Genomic DNA, 20,743 nt, shown 5'->3' on the forward strand with positions numbered 1-20,743 from the left:
CTCTTGCCCCTTCTTTGTCTGTCCATTCACCCATGGCTTCTCCCCCCTGGCATGGGGGGTTGGTACTGGGGAGAGACCTTGGAGTCAAGTGTCAGTGTGACAGCAGGAACCCAGCAGTCTGTTATTTTAAGCTCTGGACACCAGACAGGACATTTTGTTTCCAACACACTTAGGGGCAGAGTGATCTCAGGAAAGATCAAGAGGCTACAGAGCAGCAAGAATCATAAGAATCACATTAGCAGTGACAAGCTTCCCAGTGGGATGGGGAAAACTGTTTGGAGTGGTTTGCTAAGAGGAACACACATTTTTATCAGGCACTGAAGCTCTCCCTTTTGATGTCCAGATTCCAAGGTTACAGCGTGTTTTATAGTCACATACTCATGTTCCAATGACTCTTCGGGCCCCTCAGTCATACCCCCGGGAATGCATGCAGGAGCAGGGAGGACGGACATTAAGGGTGGACAGCAGTCTGCACGGCCTGATTTCAAGGGCCCCAAGAGGACACCATTGCCTCCACTCCCTACCCGCTGCTCAAATATACCATCAGGCATTTAACTCATAAGGAGACGTGACAATGGACATGTCCTGCACACCTATTATGAGCCAGAAATTGTGTTTTGGGGCCCTCTTTGCAGATACAGAAACTGAGGCTGGCAGATCATTAACGCGTTACCCAGCTGACCCAGAAACTAGCCATACTTCCTGGTCTATCAAAGTCTGCTGTATGGGGAAAAGCTGGTAAATTCATGTCCGGTGAGGTGTGAATTCTATGGTTCATGGATTCACACATTTCAGAAATGAAAAGCACTCACTAGGTAAAGGAATCAGGCCAGCTGCTAAGGTGAAGCAGAAGATAAGAATATTGTGAGGCTGTTGGGAAAGAAGTGGTCTAATGGTAGGGCAAATATCAAGTAATAGATAATTGAGAGGAAGAGCCTTAAGACAGATCTAGGCAGAGTTAACAGAGTTTTCACACAACAATGCTTCAGAATAAATGATAAGATTTCATGCTAATTTGCATTTAAATAGAGAGCAGTATCTTAGCAAGTCACAAATTACGGAATTCTACACATTAAAGAGGGTAGTTTGGGAGACTGGGGCCTTCTGGAAACTTTGTAAATCAGTGATTCTTAAGCACAGGAACACACCAGAGTCTTCTGGGAATATTTCTTTCTCTAGAATATGTACAGTAAAGCCCCCCCTGTAGGTATTCTGTTCCAGAAACATTCCCAGGGTAACTGTGTTGTGCATCAGTTAAGAACCATTGTTGAAGTCATAACTTACAGTGTGGGTATTGATTCTGTTGATCTTGTGTGTCTGTTTGGAGGTGGGGGGCACCTGGGAAATGGGTAACTCACTTGCCATAATGCTTACACCACAGTCATGAGAAAGACCCGTGGAGTCAGACCACTGATAGTGGTGAATGCCACCCTAGGATTTGGAAGGTTTTGGTGGGAAATGGGGAGCCATGGCAGCATCATGAGCAGGGCGTGCCATGGTCTGAGGGGGTTGAGCAAGAGGAAGCTCATGGTGTGTGGCATGTGGATTAGGATGAGGGGGAAAACTGGAAGTGGCAGGACAAGTAGGAAGCCAGAGTGGCAGCAAACATCTGAAGTGGGTGAGGAGGTGTGTGTCAGCAACTGTTCTGATCTGTGGCGGGAAGGCAAAGGAGGTGGCAAAGGACAGGTCCTGAGCAACTGGGTTCATGGGATTTCCTGGAAGGGCTCTGAGAAACATTGCAAGTCAAAGTGGCCATCGGGGAGCCCCATCGAGGCAGCTGCCTACATAATCCAAGCCTCTGGCTTTCCAAGTATCTGCTGGGGAAGCCTCAGAGAGCGGGTGTGGGGATCAGGGACATTAACCAGTGTTTAAGACTTAATTAGGTTAGGGGCACCTGGGTGGCTCTGTGGGTTAAGCGACCGGCTTCAGCTCAGATCATTACCGATCACACCGTTTGTGAGTTTGAGCCCTGCATCAGGCTGGCTGCTGTCAGTGCAGAGCCTGCTTCAGATCTTCTGTCTCCCTCTCTCTCTGCACCCTGCCCCTCCCGTCCCCCAACTATTGCATGCTCTCTATCTCTCTCAAGAAAAAAATAAAACATTAAAAAAAAAAAAAAGACCGGGGCGCCTGGGTGGCGCAGTCGGTTAAGCGTCCGACTTCAGCCAGGTCACGATCTCGCGGTCCGCGAGTTCGAGCCCCACGTCAGGCTCTGGGCTGATGGCTCGGAGCCTGGAGCCTGTTTCCGATTCTGTGTCTCCCTCTCTCTGCCCCTCCCCCGTTCATGCTCTGTCTCTCTCTGTCCCAAAAATAAATAAAAAACGTTGAAAAAAAAAATTAAAAAAAAAAAAAAAGACCTAATTAAGTGAGCCCATAGGAGGGACTGGGCTCTCCCCGAAGAAAGAGATTCGAGGAGAAGGGCATCTGATGTGAAGGAGATTCTCCACTGGTGGTTTTGAGATGGAGAGGGCTGCATGGTAAGGAGTTCAAGCAGTCTCTAGGAGTGGAGAGGGTCTGGCTCACAGCTGGCAAGGAAATGGGGACCTCCCTCTCGCAACCCCCCAAACTAGAGTCTGCCACAAACATGTGAGCTTGGGAGAGGAACCTGAGCTCCAGAAAAGAGGCCAGCTGCAGACACCTTGATTTGGCCTTGTGAGAACCTTGAGCAGAGAACAAACTGTGCCCCGACTCCTGACCCAAGGAGACTGAGATAATAAATGATGTTGTTTTAAGCCGCTAAATTTGTGGTCATTTGTTATGCAGAAATAGAAAACTAATACATTCATTCTTTCTAGCCCCGAGCACACGCTGGGCTTCTCCAGGCACAAATCCACCTGCTTAATCCTCCCCAGCTGTGGCTGGTAGCATAGCTGGTTTTCTCTGCAACTTGTCCTGACAAGAGAGGGGCTGGGGCATGGCATTGGCTGCATTTGGGAGTTTTTGCTGCTTGGCTGAAAATGACCCAGTGGAAAAACAAAGATCAATGTGGAACAGCAGCTCCCCTTCACCCTCCAAGATGCTACAGCTGGAATCATGTTCTTTCCTTCTCCTGTTGTGCTGAGCTAACATGGAATTTCATGTGTGCTCCATCACAAACTCCCCCATCTCAGAGTCCAGCCACACAGAGGAGACAAAAGCGAAGAGGAAGCTTCTGTAGGGCTCACGGTGTAAAAGGATATCTTGTTTGTGGGGAGGGTGGAAGGAAGTGGCCACACTAACCTTTTGCCCCAGTGCCATCTAAAAGACACACAGATTCTCTTTACACTCTTGCTAGGGAAATGTTTTAAGGCCTCCAAGCAAGTGCAGAATTTACTGAGCTGCCCTAAGCCTCTACCCTTGCCTAATTCCTAAGGTGAAGTAACGAAGGGCGGGTTTTGCGAGCCACTCCTGCACAACCAGACCAGCTTCCTCTGCTCGCTCAAGTTCAGTTTGCTGGCTCATTCTGTGTTTATTGGATAAATGCACGTTGTCCTACGTACACATAAGCAGCACCAGGGCAGAGAGGCGATGCCTATCACTTCGCTCACTCACCCCAACCTGAGGTCCATGCATACAAAAAGGCCAGGTAGGACTTTTTACCCCCCAGCACAGGTGATTAATCACGATGGAGGCAGCCCCTCAGTTGAAAGCCAGCGGAGCGTAGCGCCTGGCCATCTGTTTTGTATTAGCTGTTGCTGAAATGCCAGTGGCCTGAAACCTTTAGAAAACACAGAAAGCCCCGAGTCTCTTTCTCTGCCCCTGTCTGGTCCCCAGCGGGTAACCAAGCACATATCTTCAGGAAGCAGCAGCTAATTCCTCCCTCAACAATGCCGGGGCCCTCTGATGGCCCCGTTCCAGGTGGGTTCTCTGTGCACTCCTCTGGCATTCACTGAGGGACTTCCAAGAGACAGAGCTAACAGCATGTTGCCAGGTTTGAGGGGGGAAAAGAAATTGTAGGAAAGCTGACTTTTCTGTCTGCTCTCTGCCCCCGGTAGGTGCTAAGAAGTGAGAGACCTTTTAAAACCCCATATCTAATTATTAGAATTTCTTTGCCCCAACCAGAGTTCTTTTTTGGTTTTCCCTGCCTCTTCCTCCTTTGAGGAAGAAACAGAATTCCTGCTGAAGAGTATATTAGTAAGAACAGCCCCAGATGAGCTTGATGATGTGGATGGATTAGGGTAGTTTTCAGCTCCCACACAGCACTGAAGAAAAGCAACAGCATATAAGGGGAGTTTGTGAATGGATCTCATGTCAAATACAAGCAGTAAGAAAGTGAGAAAGTTTGACTGGAGAGCAAACTGCTGTCACCCAGTATAGTCCTCCCGCTCCCCCTCCCCAACGCTAAATCTTCCCAGTTTAGTCACTCCCATTTTTAAACCTATCAAACTCAAGTGTAAAAATATGTGTGCCCTGTTCCAGGACCCAGAGCAAAGGTCCAAGGTCACAGCTGGAAGGCACGGGTACCACTTTCTCCAAGTCCATGTGGGGTTAGAAGCAAGGTCAACACCTCACCTGCCAATCTCATGATAGAAGTTCACAAATGACCAGGATGAAGGAATTAATCCATACAAAATGATTTAAAGATGAGGCATGCTTGTATTTTCCAGTTCAAATGCATGATGTGATAAGCCTCACTTTTTTTCCCTTTATCTTTAGATCCCTTTATCTCTTCAGAGGGTTAAAAAAAAAAAAAAAAGGAAATTAATGAATTTCCTTTTAAGACCTTGCCATTTTATTCCTCTTTTTCCTAATAGTTGAATAAAAAATAGAGTTTAAGCCTTCAGATTTTTTTTTTTTTTTTCAAATTTCAGATATGGGCCAGTATGAATGATCTGGTGTGAACTTACCCATGTAGAGATAATATACGTGAACTAGTGCTTCTCAAAGTAGATGAAATGCCTCAAGAGAAGTTGGGCAGGACCGTATATTCATATGAACTCAATGTTGATATGAATGCTCTAGTTTTATTTCTCTGCCTGCACAGAATTCAGTCACCTCTTGTGATGAGTCACATTGACCAGCCAACTGCTGGGTGCTGGTATGATGAGCATCAGAGGTTCAGTGCTTGTTCAGAACTACTTAGCCCCCTTTGAGTTCATGGTCCCCAAAGAACCCAAGGTGGCTGTGTGACAGGGTTGGGGTGACTCAAAATGAACACATCCATTTTAGATAACTAGCCTAAATCGGTTCATGTGTATAAACTTCATGTTTTAAATTGCAACTTACAATATTCTGTCTCATCACATTTCCCATTCCAAAAAAAAAAAAAAAAAAAAAAAAAAAAAGTCCTACTTGTCTGGGAATATGTTACTATTTCCAAAATATACATTCTTCTCTGTTCTGGCCTGACGTCCAGAGCTGTCCCAATTTCATGCCATTTTAATTTCTCCTGGAGAAGCATTATGCCCAGGGTCCATTTTCTGTCTCCAAAAAGTGCACAGTATTGAGGAATTTAGCAACATAATAATGATAATGATCTTGATAACTGCCATGGCCTGGGACTAGGTTCTGTGCAAAAGAAGCAGAAATGGTTGTACTAAAATCCAGACTCAGAGCTCTGAGAGTCCCTATAAAAGGGAAAGAGGTTCATCTTCGGTTCTTTGGACTTTGTTTTTCTTCTTTTCTTAGCTACTTTTATTCCATTCCTGGTCAAGAGTTTATTTACTAAGTCAATAGAGAAAGACTGGGAAACTGTCTAAAGTATACAGTGTCTTCCTACAGTATACATCCATCAAAAGTCTGGGGAAAGAATGTCCTGGACTGAGGTTAAGTACTGTGGCAAAGACTGGCTAGCTATTCACTGAACCCATTTCCTTCTAGGCAGACAGTTACTTCATTTCCGTGGCTCCTTTGTGGTCAGGCAAGGTCATGTGGCCAATAGAGTTATGGCCAATAGAATGTGGGCAGAAATGAAATGTGCCCATAAAAACGTTATATACACCATGCTCTATTCTCCTTCCTCTTCAGTGGCAAGCTTGGAAGCCATATGTTGAAGCTGGAGAAGCGACAAGATGGAAGGAGGCTGGATTCCTGGAAGAGAACTACCTGTCCAACAGGAACACCCATTTTGGACTTTATATGGCCAAAAAATAAATTTCTATTGTGTTAAGTCACTAATATATTGGGACTTGTCTGTTACAAGAAATGAATTACTTTAACTAACACTAGCCTTATAAGACTGTATATACCATGAAAACTTTCAAGGATTTAAAATCCTAATGCTCTTCTACTTTTCATTGACTCTATGGTGTAAAGGGAAACTGTAATTTTTCTGCGGGAATTTTAGTTTCTCAACCTCTCATTACTAGTCACCAAGTAATGTCATGAAAACATGAAGGTTCTTGATTGAAAAAGATCCTAAGTACAAATCATCATTAAGATGGAGGAGGGGAGAGATGGGGGTCCCTCCAGCATATTCAGTGGAAAATGCCATTTTGGATGCCTAAGAATCAACCTACTCTTCTCTATTTTAGATATGTACTTTGCCTTGGATGGAGAGGATTAGCTGGTGGCCAGGTCTTGCTGATTACTGTGTATAAAAAAGTCACATGCACTTTTGAGCTTTGGATGTCTCCATAGGAAATGTTAAGTAAGGGATTCAGCTAACTGCTTGTATAATTAAAGGAAAAACTCCATTTTTTATTTCTGCTTTTTGGGTATCATTGGCTTGAATTACCCAGCTTACTCACCTCTGTATTCAATGGTGTCTAGACAAAGTCTTAGTATATGTAATAATATAAAAACATTCATTTATCAAAAGAATAGAAAAGGAACTCTAGATTTGGTCCACACATGTACTTGTCAAGGAAGTGATTCTAACTCCAGTATTTGAACCAAAGTAATTCTATAGGTAACCTATAAAGAAACGATATCATAATTGTTGATAGGTGGTGATTAGATTCTAAGCCTTGTCCAGGAAATCTCCATGGCCCCAAATCTATTCATTCACTTACATATTTGATACTTAAGGCACAATTAATTAACCAATCACTAACTACTTGGAGGGCTGGGTTGGGAGTGTGTGACTAACATTGGAGGAGGGTAAAATTGCAGGAGATGGAGGAGGGAAGGAATATTTTCTGACTGCAGTCATTGAGATAGGGCTTAGAAGGCTGAATAGGGGTTAGGAGATAAAGAATGGGTATAAGTGGGTTGTGGGGAGAGATGAACACCTTCCAGAGAGAGGAAACATCATGAACACACATAAAGAAGCTACCAATTCCTGGTGAATAGTTGATGGGATATGGCCAAAGCTTACACTGAATGCAGTCATTCATTCAGTCAACATGTACTGCTTGGGGCCAGGGACAGTGTCCTTGCCCTCACAGCATTTGTGTTCTCCTTAGGGAGATAGATGATAACCAGGGAAGCAAGTATACAATTCCAGGTGGTGCAAGTGCTATGAAGAAACATGGTGCAGAACAGGTGAGTAACGAGAGTAACCCACAAAGAAGAGGGTGATATTTTAGAAAGGGTGGTTAGGGGAGATCCCTCTGGGATGGTGGCAGGAGTTAGAAAGGTCACTCCAGCATGAACCCCCATTTCAAGACCCTGAGTTTGGTTCTGAGACTGTTCTGAGAGATGAGCTGGAATGGCAGAAAGCATAAGGGCATTTGTGTCTGGGGTCCGGAGCAAGGAAGGTCTTATATGGTGGTCGAGGAATCAACATGAGGAAATGTGGCAAGCCTCCGGGGAATCAGAAAAAGTCCCAATTGTTTTCTTTCATTTTGAAGATAGATTTGTTTGCCAGGCTAAGAAAAATTTTATCAGTGACAATTTTTGACTTATCTGTGATTTTGAACATAATCTAAACTTGTTCAACTAACAGAATGTATGCTCCTTTTCCATTAGCTGTTGCTTTTTGCATAGAAACCAGTCATCTTTAGCCCCTCAGATATTCTCAGTGAATAGAACTGGGGGTTTTGCAATGAAGGGACAGACTACCCAATTTTAATTTTAGAATAAACAATGTTACCGTAAAATAGTGACACAATGGTATAATCAAATGTAGTGGTGTCTGGGTGGCTCAATCATTTAAGCATCCAAATTCAGCTCAGGTCATGATCTCACGGTTCATGAGTTTGAACCGTGCATTGGGCTGGGCTCTCTGATGTCAGCACAGAGACCACTTAGGATCCTCTGTCCCCTCCTCCCTCTGTTCCCCCCACCCCACTCTCTCTCTTTCAAAAATAAATAAACATTAAAAAAATATAACCAGGGGCGCCTGGGTGGCTCAGTCGGTTAAGCGTCTGACTTCAGCTCAGGTCACGATCTCACGGTCCGTGAGTTCGAGCCCCGAGTCGGGCTCTGGGCTGATGGCTCAGAGCCTGAAGCCTGCTTCTGATTCTGTGTCTCCCTCTCTCTCTGCCCCTCCCCCGTTCATGCTCTGTCTCTCTCTGTCTCAAAAATAAATAAACGTTAAAAAAAAATTAAAAAAAAATATAACCAAATGTAGATTTAAAAGACATCCCCTCCTCATTTCAGGCACGGAGAGCCTCTCCATCCCAGAGGCTGATACTCAGAGGGAAAAAGGAGAGGGACCCCATTAGCTGAGAGCCTTCATTCCCCAACCCTGCCAAAGGCAGCATGGGATGTGCAGAGTTCTGAGGCCCAGGTAAGGACTTCTTCACAGATGGAACGTTATTTGAATACTTCCCAAGTCATGCAGGAAATAAAAATCTCAGAAAGATTTAGTGTCAGGAGGCCCTCTGTTGGGGAGCGTGTCTATTTAATACTTCCTCCTCAGATCCTGGGCCCATCACTGTTTTGATTTGCCGACGGGCAAAGGAGGCCAGCTTGAGGAAGAATTTCCTGTATTGGCACAATGGCTGGAGGTACTTAGCTTCTATTTGCAGATTCAGTGTCCCCATACTTCCTTAGCCTTATTGCTCAAATTCACCAAAACCTAGGTTTCCATGCTCTGTTAGGCTTGTTAAGCTTTTTATTCATATTGAAAGTGGAGAATTGAGGTAATGATTTTGATAATATCTAAGTTTGATTGGTAGTATCTAATATGATCAAGGAAGGATATGAGTAATATTGTGGCTGTGTTATCTTTTGTAGTAATAATCTCTGTGTACTATATTCAGAAAATATATTAAATTAGGGGTGCTTGGGTGGCTCAGTTGGTTGAGCGTCTAAATCTTGATCTCAGCTCAGGTCACAAACTCATCGTTCATGAGTTTGAGCCCCACAGTGGGATCTGCCTGACAGCGTGGAGCCTACTTGGGATTCTGTCTCTTCCTCTCTCTGCCCCTCCCCCACACATGAGTGTGTGTGTGTGTGTGTGTGTGTGTGTGTGTGTGTTCACTCTCTCTCTCTCTCTCTCAAAATAAACTTTAAAAAATTTAGAAAACATATTAAATTAAAAAGGTAAAACACCCTATTGTTGAGGGGTGCTTTGGTGGCTCAGTTTGTTAAGCATCTGACTTCAGCTGAAGTCATGATCTAATAATGGTTCATGGGTTTGAGCCCCGTGTCAGACTCTGTGCTGACATCTCAGAGCCTGGAGCCTGCTTGGGATTCTGTGTCTCCCTTTATCTCTACCCCTCCCCTGCTCATGCTCTGTCTCTCTCTGTCTCTCAAAAATAAAAATGTTAAAAAAAATTAATAAAAAATAAGAAAAAACAACCAAACAAAAAAAACCCCATCCTGTGAAATTCCCATCTTTTTGAGGACTGGTATGATGAATTGCCTTATTTCCAAGAAGAACGTAAATCATTGTTTCATCTTTTTTTTTTTTTTTAATATTTATTTTTGAGAGAGAGAGAGACTGAGCATGAGCAGGGGAGGGGCAGAGAGAGGGAGACACACAGAATCTGAAGCAGGCTCCAGGCTCTAAGCTGTCAGCACAGAGCCCGACTTGGGGCTAAACTCACAAACCACGAGATCTTCACCTGAGTCAAAGTGGGACACTTAATTGACTGAGCCATCCAGGCACCCCTTATTATTTCATTTTAATTTTACTTTTAGTTTTTCCTCTACCTACACAGTATCCAGACACATCTCTGCTGTTACCCCGAGACTCCCTGTTTAAGGGTAAAAAGGGACAAGTATGACTTTGAAGAAAAAAAGAGAATTTCATTTTTCTTAACTTTATTGTATAAGCATAGGATATTTTATTAACAATAATAAAGGTGTAGTCTACTGAAATTGGGTATTATACATTAGGAATTGGTATTCTGTATTTATTTTTTCTTGTAAGTAAATTTTCACTATTGTTTTCATTTCTAGGGATACTACTGGCCACTCAATTATAAACATCAAATATTTCCACACATATGATAGCAAAAAGACATTTTGTGATTCAAAAAGTTGGTGACCATCTCAACAGCCTAGCCCTGAAGAACCAGAAAGGAGAAGGATGGTTACATCATGGATATTATGATTTTACCACAAGTCATTTTGGTGAAATAAGAACTGAGTTAGCCAATGGAATGATTCAAATTTAAGTACTGACTTGTTAATTATAGCTAGAATTGTTCCAAAACTATTCCTATCTCTGGTTCAGTTTTATATCAAAAAAATTGATTTCCATAAAAAGTAAAAATATTACATGTCTGGATTAAACTTAGATATTTGGATAAATTGGTCTATAGGCTGCGGGTTGGCAAGGAGGCAAGTAAGTGCTTGATAAGAATATAGTTGCTATTTCATCCTGACCTGAAATTGAAAGTATTCCAAAATCTTAGTCTGATATTCAATAGATATATCAGGTTGAGTAGATCATGTTTATTTAGAAGAGTGTCAATATCATTTCCACACCATGTCATTAAAATTGTAACAATCACAGCAGGGAAATGAGTAGCCAATAGGAGGCTGACAATTATAGTGCAAAGTCAAGCAGACCCCATGTATTTAGAGGAAAAGCCATTCTTCCCAAGTTATGAATATGAAATACTTTGTCATAATTTATTTTAACTTATTAAACTTCATTTGTCATAATTTAACTTAAACTTAGCAGTTGCCCATTGGGGATCTCCTTTCTCACCAAATGGATTCCACCTATTGAAGATGCACTAAGACTTGAAGTAATTATTGTACCTTGTCCAACCCAAGAGACACGAATTATTAGAGAAATGGCAGTCTCTCTGTCAGATGTCTACTATCAAATCAAACAACATAATCAGTATTGTGATCATGAACTCTTAATGACTTTATGTACTTCAAAAAGTTATATGGAAGCACAAGTTTAAGGGAGAGGCTATTGTGAGCACAAGTATCTCATGAGGGCACAAAGCCCTTGGCTATCAGGCACTAATGGGTTGTGGATTTCTTATGAATAGAAACCATCATCTTCATATCACTGGTGGTAAGCACAGTGCCTGATACATAGTAGGCTTCCAAAACATATTCTCCAAGTTGAATTAAAAAGAAATGTGCTAAGCCCTAATTGTGCATTGGCCATAATACAGATGATGATAAAATATCTGTTCTGGGCCATCTTTTCATCAAAAGAGTCAAGCAGAAATCTTTGAATATTTAATATCAGCCATCTCAGCATTGAACTTGCCCACCATGGTCAAGCCTCTTTCTTGGGATTCTTGCCCTATGTCTACATCTAGCTTTGCTCATTACGTTTATATTCTAATTATAATGTCACCAATGTCTGAAAAGGTTGTCTACGTGTCACCTGTCATCACTTCATGTTTCATGGAGTGATGGGAGAATCCGATGGGAGGGAGAAAATGACTACAGATCATCATACAGCTGTGATCCTCAAAGTGTGGTCCCTGGGGCCACAGTATCAGCATTGCTTGGAAGCTTGTGAGACGTGCAACAAGCATTTCTGAGTCAGAAACTGTTGGCAATCCATTTCCACTATCTCTCCGGGTGATTATGATACAGGCTCAGATCTGAGACCCATGTTTCTGCATAAGGGAAAGGATAGGGTGTGGTGGGGGTGTGCTTATGCAGAGAGAAATGTAAAGAAAACAGAGGATGAAATCCTGGCAAATGAAGACAGGGAACATGTCTAACAGAGAAGGGAAGTGGGGGGTGCCTGGGCGGCTCAGTCTGTTAAGCATCTGACTCTTGGTTTCGGCTCAGGTCATGATCTTGCAGTTCATGGGATCCAGCCCCGAATTGGGCTCTGGGCTGACACCTCAGAGCCTGCTTCAGATTCTCTCTCCCCCTCTCTTTCTGCACCTATCCTGCTTGTTCTCTCCCTCTCTCTTAAAAATAAATAAAAAAGTACTAAAAGAGAGAGAAAAGGGGGGGGGGGGAAACAGACAGAAAAATAAAAAAGGAACCAGAAAAGAAGAGTGTCTGCACAACTAAGGGTAGACTGCAAAGAGAAGAAGAGGTAGAGAGGTCAGACCAGTCTGGCTGGGGAAGGGCCAGTGGAGTAGGTGAGCAGGGGTGACCTTGGAGGGAGCAGAGTCCATGGAAATGGGCAGAGGATGAGATGAAGTTGCTGAAAACTGAGTGGGGAGGAGGAGGGGAAGCAGGCAGAACCAATCAGTGTTTCAGGAAGGTCTGTAGCAATGGAAGACAGGCAACTTGCTTGCTGTTGGAAGAGGAAGAAGGGATAAGGGAAAAGTTTTTAGGATGAAGGAAATGAACATGCCTGAGAAAAGAGGCAGTGCCTATAGAAGGTGGGGAGGGAGAGAATCAAGCACAGAGATGTGGAGACTAGTCATTTATTTGCTGGGCTAAAAGGGAAAGAGAGGATTCTGTATTTGAACAAGTATTTGTTGAGAAACTGTAACTGCCAGGCACTATTCTCAGTGTAATGAATAAAATGGACAAAATGCTTGTTCACCTGGAGTTTACATTCTAATGAGGGAAAACGAAAAATGAGGAGATGCATATGTAATTTTTCAGGTGCTCATAAATGCCATGGACACTAAAGCAAGGTAAGGAGAGAGTGTAGTTTAGGATAGGGTCGCTCCCCTCACAGCTGATGTTTGGCAAAGATGCCAGAAATGTGAGGGAGTGGGCCACACAGATATTGGTCAGAAATGCTGGTTTGGAGAGACCAACAAGGGCAAAGACCCGCTGCAGGAGCCGTTCCCTGAAGAATGAGGATGCCAGCTGCTTGGAGTGGACTGATGGTGGAAAGATGGTGGGAAAATGGAAGACCTTATCAGGAGAAGCCTTGAAGACCACATTCTGAACTCCACACTCCAGTAAGATGGGAAGCAATGAAAAGTTTTGCACTAGGGGTATTCTGAGTTACATTTCTTTAAAAGATTGCTTTCGTTTCTGTATGGAAAACAAGTCATCAAAAGGCAAGAGCAGAATGGAAAGAATATTCAGGAGGATACTCCAGTAATCCAGGTGGGAGCTGATAGGTAGAGTTGGGGCTGGCAAGAAGGGACCAGATTCTGGACATACATCAAAGGATGTGCTGTGGGATTTGCTGATGGAGTAGGTGGAGGTCTAAGAGAAAGGCAGAATCCTAGAATGAGTAAAAACTATTGAAAATTTGGAGGACAGAAAGCAGATGAGTTAAAATAATAGTAACTGTTAGCTTTAATTGAGTATTTACTATGTGTCAAGCATCGTGCTAAGTCCCTCACATTATTTATGCCTATGTATGACCCCAATTAAAGATAAGGGACCAAGGCTAAGCAAGACTAAGTAGCTTGCCAGTCACAGAACAAGGGTGGCAGGGAGACTGGGCTATATGCAGTCTGGCCGCAGATTGCACACACCCATTTTTTTTTTTTAACTTTTTTTGTTTTTGAGAGACAGCACAAGCAGGGGAGGGACAGAGAGAGAGAGGGAGCACACAATCCGAAGCAGGCTCCAGGCTCTGAGAGGTCAGCACAGAGCCTGACACAGGGCTTGAACTTGTGAACCTCGAGATCATAACCTGAGCTGAAGTCAGAAGCTTAACCGACTGAGCCACCAGCTGCTCCAGAGTGCACACCCTTAATCTTCCATGAGATACACCCTCTATATTCTCTGAGGAGGCAAAGATTACCCAGGGTGGGGAAAGGGAGAGCGCGGAAGGAGGCCAAGATTGGAAGTACAAAAAGAATATTACTGATTAATTAAAAAAATATGAATCAAAGATTTAAATAAATAATAAGACAGTTGTTGCCAGTGCTTTCTTAGGGGGGTTGCTATGGTTTGGGGCTTAGCCTCCCGTGGTGGCTTATGCCACAGCTAGGTGAAGAGAATGATCAAGCTGCAATCTTTCCGGACCCCTTCAAAAGTGGTGTCAGGTACAGAGGGTCCCAAATACTGAGTGATCCCTCCAGCTGCCGCATGGGCGTGGAATGGATTCCAGGCTTCCAGTCCTGTGAGATAAACATCCTCTAGATCTCGTTTAGCATAAACACTGACCTGAAATCGAGGAGCCCAGTGAGATGGAAGGTGAACCATGACGTATTTATTAAGCCGAGCACCGGGTCTGACACTCACAGGAACACCAGATTAATTCAAGACACATTTCTTGCCTTTAAGGGGCTTACAGCATCGACTTGGCTTATGGACCACCCAACCACCATTAGGATGGAGAAACCAAATCTCCACTTTGGGCTTATTGTGCAGCACGATGTGACAGGCCAGGAGATTAAAAGGGCCTTGGTGCATGTGGAATGCATGCATGGCCTGCAGCCCCTCGGCCTGTGTGCATTAACTCCAGGAGCAGCCTGGCTGCAGAGTGAAGGTGGCTGTGCATAAACATTGTCATTTCACTGAGACTGCTATTTCATCTTTGAACTTTGGCTTCAAAGGAACACTGACCTTATTCCTGTAGCTTGCCTCTCTTTGAAGCCTATGGCTTTGCATTGCAGATTAAAGTGAAGATATTCATCAAGGGACAGATCTGGCCAACTGCTCCCCAAACTCAACCTGAAACAAAGCCTTGAAAGGCTCCAATCACAGTTGCAGTGGAGTGGGCCAAAGATGAAGGCTCGGAGCCTGGCTCTCTTTCTCAGATCCTGTAAGGCAGCTCTGGCATGACATAGTGCATCCCTTTGAGCTCCGGGCAACTTTACCCCGAGTGTCCGTATATCTCAGCAGAAAGGGGTGAGTTAATGCGATATTCCCAACCTGTCCTATTCATTTCATTTAAAGCAGGCATTGTTGTAAATGAGGCCAGCATGAATATTCACTGGTGCCTTTGAATTCTTCAAAAGATGTGTCAGGCAGAACCATCTGAAACTTGGCTGATGATTCTGTCAATTTTCTTTTCTACTACTTTCCTTTGTTCATCCCTTTGAAAAGAAATTGTCCTGTCTTTCCCCTTGGGTCCTCCCATCTTGGCTCTTAGAAAACAGACACCACACATTGCCTTCTCTGTTTTTTTTCTTTCTTTTCCCTATTAAGATGGCAGAAGGAGTAAAGTGAGAAAGTTTAACTGGGAGGTAAAAAGAATAATAACCAACTAATTAATTAGAAGGCTAAGAGAGAGAACCAAGGGAAATATCTCCCACCTCAGAGGAAGAAAAATTGATGCTAGAAGACTATCAAAGAACAAATGATCAAATCTTTCAATGTGGTTTTTCTGCAGATCTTCATCTGTGATCAGATAAACAGAGTGAGTTCTGTCTGTGATGAAGAGGTAAATGAATCCAGAGGAGGCAAGGAAATGATTATCAGGTTGGGTACATGTAAATTAACTGACTCTGAGAGCATATACACTAAAAGGTTTAAGAAATTAGTGCTCCTAATTTTTGGATAACTTCCTTCCTTCCTTCCTTCTTTCCTTCCTTCCTTCCTTCCTTCCTTCCTTCCTTCCTTTCTTTTTCTTTCTTTCTTTCTTTCTTTCTTTCTTTCTTTCTTTCTTTCAAGTTTATTCATTACATGAGAGAGAGAACACAAGGAGGGGAGGGGCAGAGAGAGAGGGAGAGAGAGAGAGAATCCCAAGCAGGCTCTGCACTGTCAGTGTGGAGCCTGATGTGGGGCTTGAACTCATGAACCACCAGATCATGACCTGAGCCAAAACCAACACTCAGACACTTAACTGAGGTATCCCCAGGCACCCCTCCTAGTTATTCACCTTTAAAATAATACCATTTTGGTCACTGTAGGACAATTCATTTAACTCGTATTTTAGCTTAAATTTCAAACAACTCTTTTCCATTAAGAAATGCATGAAGTTCAGGAAGATCATCAATATAGCTTCCTGAGAAGCCAGAGGTTCCAGACCAGTTTTTTCATGCAACTAGGACAGCTCACATGGGAGCAACTCTATTTCTAGCTTTGGTTTTAAAAGGTTGAAAGATTATCTGCTTATCTATGCCATATCCTTTAATTTACTAACTCCCTATCCCACAAATTTGGGTGTGGTCATATGCCTAGTTTTGGCCAAAGGACTATAAACAAGGTGGTAAGTGTCTCTTCCAGGCGGATGCTCCTCTGTTCTCTGCCAGGAGACTGCCAAGCCTTAGGCTACAAGTAGCCTGAGTCACTGCCCCCATGGAGGACAGCTGTGCAGAGAGTTGTCTATTTGTATTAGACTTGACATGAGCAAGAACTAAACTTTGGTTCCAGGAAGCCATAGAGATTTTCAGGGTTTATTTGTTATGGTGGCATAACTTTTCTTATCCTGACTAATCCAGGGCCTTGGAGGACATCTAGTCTTACCTCTCTTCCATCATAAGAATCTTTCCTACAGCATCCCTGGATGTGGTCCAAATACTTATCACCTGAGATTTGAACACCTCAATAATAATAGCAAATAACAGTAGTGAGCAATTATAAGATGGTCACTAAATAATTGTTTTCAGACATAATTTTAAGAATTTTATATATCTTAATTTACCTAATTTTCACAGAAACATGAGCTCAATCAATATCATTTTCCTAATTTTACAGTGGGAGGAACGACACGTTGGGAGGTAAACTTGCTCAGAAGTGAACAGATAAGTTAAATCACTTGTTAAAGCATGAGTAAATAGCATCCCAGGAGTCACATCCAGATAGCAGCTTTCAGTTTATGCCTTTAACCATTGCACCACATGGACTCCCTAGATTGGATTTTTATTTCCTTTGCACGCAGACGATTCAACAAGAGACAGAATCATAAAACCCCAAAGACAAGGTTGGAAGAGACTTTGGAGAACAATAAATCACTGCATTTTACATGGAAGAAGAAAATCTTTCTGCAAGCCATTTTCCTGTTTTAGTGAAAAGGAAAGGTCTATCTCGGGGGTTTTCAAACCTGGTCCTAGGACCTCGGGGGCTGCCAGCATGAAGGTAGGTAGAGACACAACTTCAACCAGCTCAGCCCTGTTCTGATCTGTTGTATATAGGAGACTTCTGGGTAAAGTTTGTATGTGAATAAAGTACTCTGCTGTTTTAATAAAATTGGGAAATGGATCTCCCCACGCTTGTACTGAAGCAGGAGGCTTGGAAGGTTGCACTCAACAATGGAGGGCTTCCCACCAGCTGGGAGGTGGGGGGGTGGGAGCACATGGATTTTATGGCTCAGGGACCAGTCCTGGGGCCACGATAATCTGCTACTTCCATAAATGCACTCACTCGATTGCCTGGCAGCAAGACTGCCTTATTCATCATTGTATCCCCACTGTGATATGTAGTAGAAGCTCTGTAAGCTGTATCTAAGAGATAGAAGGAGAGTTCCAAAAGGCTTTGATGAAACAATTTTTCAAAGAGACGATTAAGCTCCTTTGGCTTGAGCAAAGAAACACACTTTGGCTGTGGTGACCCAAATGTCTGCAAAATGACTGGGAAGTTGTCGTGTGTGTTCTGTCCACATATCCTCAAATGGGCAGTGGTAACCAACCCCTGCCCAACCTCTGGCTTGTTTCCAGGGAAACACAAGTGACGGCCCCAAGCAGGCACAGGCAAACACATACCGCTGTTTGCTTCATTTTAATGGAACTGATCACACAAAATTATCCAACTTTGCAGATCATGTTAAGAGGTGAATTAGAAAGTTTTCTTTGCTTAAAAAAAAGCATTTGTTTCTTTTTGTGTGTGTGCTAGTGTATTTTTGTACTATGGGGTATTATATATCATGTACAAATTGGGTTTGTACAAATTGATTTTACAAATTGGGTGAAGACAAAGGTATATATCTGAGAAGGGGGCAGATTGATAAGGCAGAAGGGAGACAGAGAGAAGTTTAAGGAAGGATTTATGGGAGTTGTGCTCCCCTCATACCCTCTTACCTTGTGTGGTTCCATCCAGTCCCATGATAAATTTCATTGATCTGATGATTTGTTCTGCTATCGGTGGGCTCATGGATGTAGCATAAGCAGCACTATGTGAGTGAACTCGTAAATAATCCACAAGGTCCTTTAATAAAAGAGTAAGCCCCAAAAGAAGCCAAATAAGTCTCAGTGTTTGTGGTGAGAATTATATCTCATCCCCTCCCCACCTACCATAGGACAAGACATTTGATTCTCGAATGTGGTCTGATTTTCAAGGGGGAATCACCAAAGCGTTTATTTTGTGTTATCTCTTCTTCTTAGCCTCTCCCTCAAAAACCTACATGGCATACAAAAGTGGGATGCTGAGAATTCGGAGTTAAAGTCTGTAAGGCAAAACCACATGTGTAAAGGAAAAACGATTTCCCAAATGTTTGTTGAATACCTTGCACGTAGGAGCACTGGCTTTGTATGCAGGAATCTCCAAAGAATACAGGATGCGCTTCTTGCCCTTGAGCCTACAACATTAGATTATGCCCAGGGAAAAGTAATGGGAGGAAAAGTAACAGGACATGCAAACCTGTATATGCAATAGGGTGATAAGACTTCGGAAGACAGAGATGGGTATTGTTAGTGGGAGCAGAGTGGGAAGGAGGGCTTCAGTGAAGAGGAGGAATGGTCTTAAAGAATCAAGACAGATAAAGAAAAAGGAGTGGCAGAAGGGAGAGGTGGGAAATTAAACCAGATTATACATGAGGACCAGATAGACTCTGGTTATGCCTTGGTCAGCAGACAGCTATTGCAATTTTTGTGCAACGTTATTTGGAGTGCTGACTCACTGCAGATGCTGGTCTTTAGTGATAGGAATGACTCTTTGCTTGCATGCCTGACTCCTGAGGCCAAATAGAAGGTCGTAGGTAAGCTTGCTGAAAGCCTTAAGAAGCTCTTATGACACAATGCCACAGTGGGGAGGGCCACAAGCTTGCATCTGGCGGTGCTCAGTATTGACTGACCGGACCATCCACTGGTCCACCTGTGCTGGCTCATGGCTTAGGACCCTCAGGATGCTCTGTAGAAGAGCTAGTGGGCTGATGATAGTTCTCAAGTTAGCAATGAGTCAGAAAAGGATCAGCCACCTTCTCTTCAAAGATGAGGAGACAGTTTAGAATCCCACTGAGGGGTCTTTTCTGATCTATTCCCTCATAAGGTGAACTGGGTAAAGCCCTGCTTTGGGCAGACCCATCTTCTCCTAAACACCCATTTCCACCCCTAAGCCTGGGACTGTGCCCACCCTTCACTTTTCCATCTTGCTTGGAGAATGGGTACTATGGTTGTTCACAAGCATTTTAAACATTCTTTTTTTCTAAATTTTTTAATGTTTTATTTAGTTTTGAGAGGAAGAGTGCCAGTGGGGGAGGGACAGAGAGAGAGGGGGGGAACAGAAGATCGGAAGCTGGCTCCGCCCTGACAGCAGCAAGGCTAATGTGGGCTCGAACCCACAAGCTGTGAGATCATGACCCGAGCCAATGTCGAACGCCCAACCAACTGAGCCACTCAGGGGTCCCACCGTTTTAAGCATTCTTAGCTCATCTTCCTCAGTAAAGTGAATGGCCCATCTCACAGGTGGTTGATGATGTGATGCACCTACCTGACCCATGGGGGGGACTAGCAGCTCCATTCTGTCCCTTCCTGCCTCCTTCAATGTGTCCTTCATTCTAAATCTCCTCTTCCATCATCCTTCTTCCCCAACTTTCTTTCTATTGTCCTTCATTTCATACTCATTTCTTTCTTTTGTTTCTTCCTTCTACTCTGATTCCCTTTTTTGTTTCAAATTCTCCATTTAAATCTTTTTCTCCTCTCCATTCCTAAGTATTTCCTTCTTCCCTTCCCTTCCCTATCCTTTCTTATCCTTTCCTGTCCCTTTTCTTTCTTCTCCCTACCCCCGGGGCCTTCTTCTCTGCTTTCATTTTTCCTTCAGCAAATTTGCACAAGGACTTGCTCCAGGCTCTGTTCTAGATATGGGAGCCTAAGAAGAGAAGGAAGATATAAAGACTAGTCCCTGGTAGCCATTATCCACTTACATTAAAATTAAAATTAAGTTTCCATCTATGCTTTTGTTTAGTGAATCTCATACAGGCAGTTGGGTGGGTTTTCACCATAGTCAAAGAGTATGTGCATCATGATGGCCTGACTTAAAGCATTGGCCACACGGTATTTGGAAAGTTCACTCTGGAGGATTGGGGGGCAGGGGTGGGGATGGAGAGTGTGCAGCTCAGAGGGAGAGAGAGAGAGAGAGAGAGGTGGTCATTTTCCAGGGTAGCTGAAGCCAGGCTGTTCTTCACAGCATTATGCTCAGTGCTGCTCCATGAGCAACATCAAAGGTTTTCTTTCTCTGTTGAGAGTTGGTGCCTCCTGACAATGCTGGGGAAGCCAAGTAGGAGAGAGTGGGTAGGGCACAGGTGACAGGATGATGGGGGCTCATGTGGACTAAGGCTGGAAAGGGCTGCTTCAAGGAGGTGATCTGGCCTTGAAGGATGGATGGATTTGGACACATGCAGAGGAAGGGAAAGGCATGGGCATGTGCTAAAATTAGGAATGAGGCCGGCATCTTATCAGCAAAGCATAAAGAGTCAGTCGGGAGTAGAGGGAAAATTTCCCACGACAAAGTTATTCCCTTGAAGGGAAGCATGACCAAG

At 43.5% G+C, this 20,743-nt stretch overlaps 1 protein-coding gene across 1 annotated transcript in view; it reads right to left on the minus strand.

Moving 5' to 3' along the window:
• The window catches only part of SPTLC3 (serine palmitoyltransferase long chain base subunit 3), a 130,515-nt gene that overhangs the window by 16,210 nt on the left and 93,562 nt on the right, over positions 1 to 20,743 (minus strand). The window contains exon 9 of the mRNA XM_060611913.2: positions 18,069 to 18,195. Within this exon, the coding sequence (XP_060467896.1) occupies positions 18,069 to 18,195 (127 nt within the window). The remainder of the gene's footprint in view (positions 1 to 18,068; positions 18,196 to 20,743) is intronic.

This window comes from Panthera onca, chromosome A3 (genome assembly GCF_046562875.1).
Source record: "Panthera onca isolate mPanOnc1 chromosome A3, mPanOnc1 haplotype 2, whole genome shotgun sequence".
NCBI classification, from domain to species: Eukaryota; Metazoa; Chordata; class Mammalia; order Carnivora; family Felidae; genus Panthera; species Panthera onca.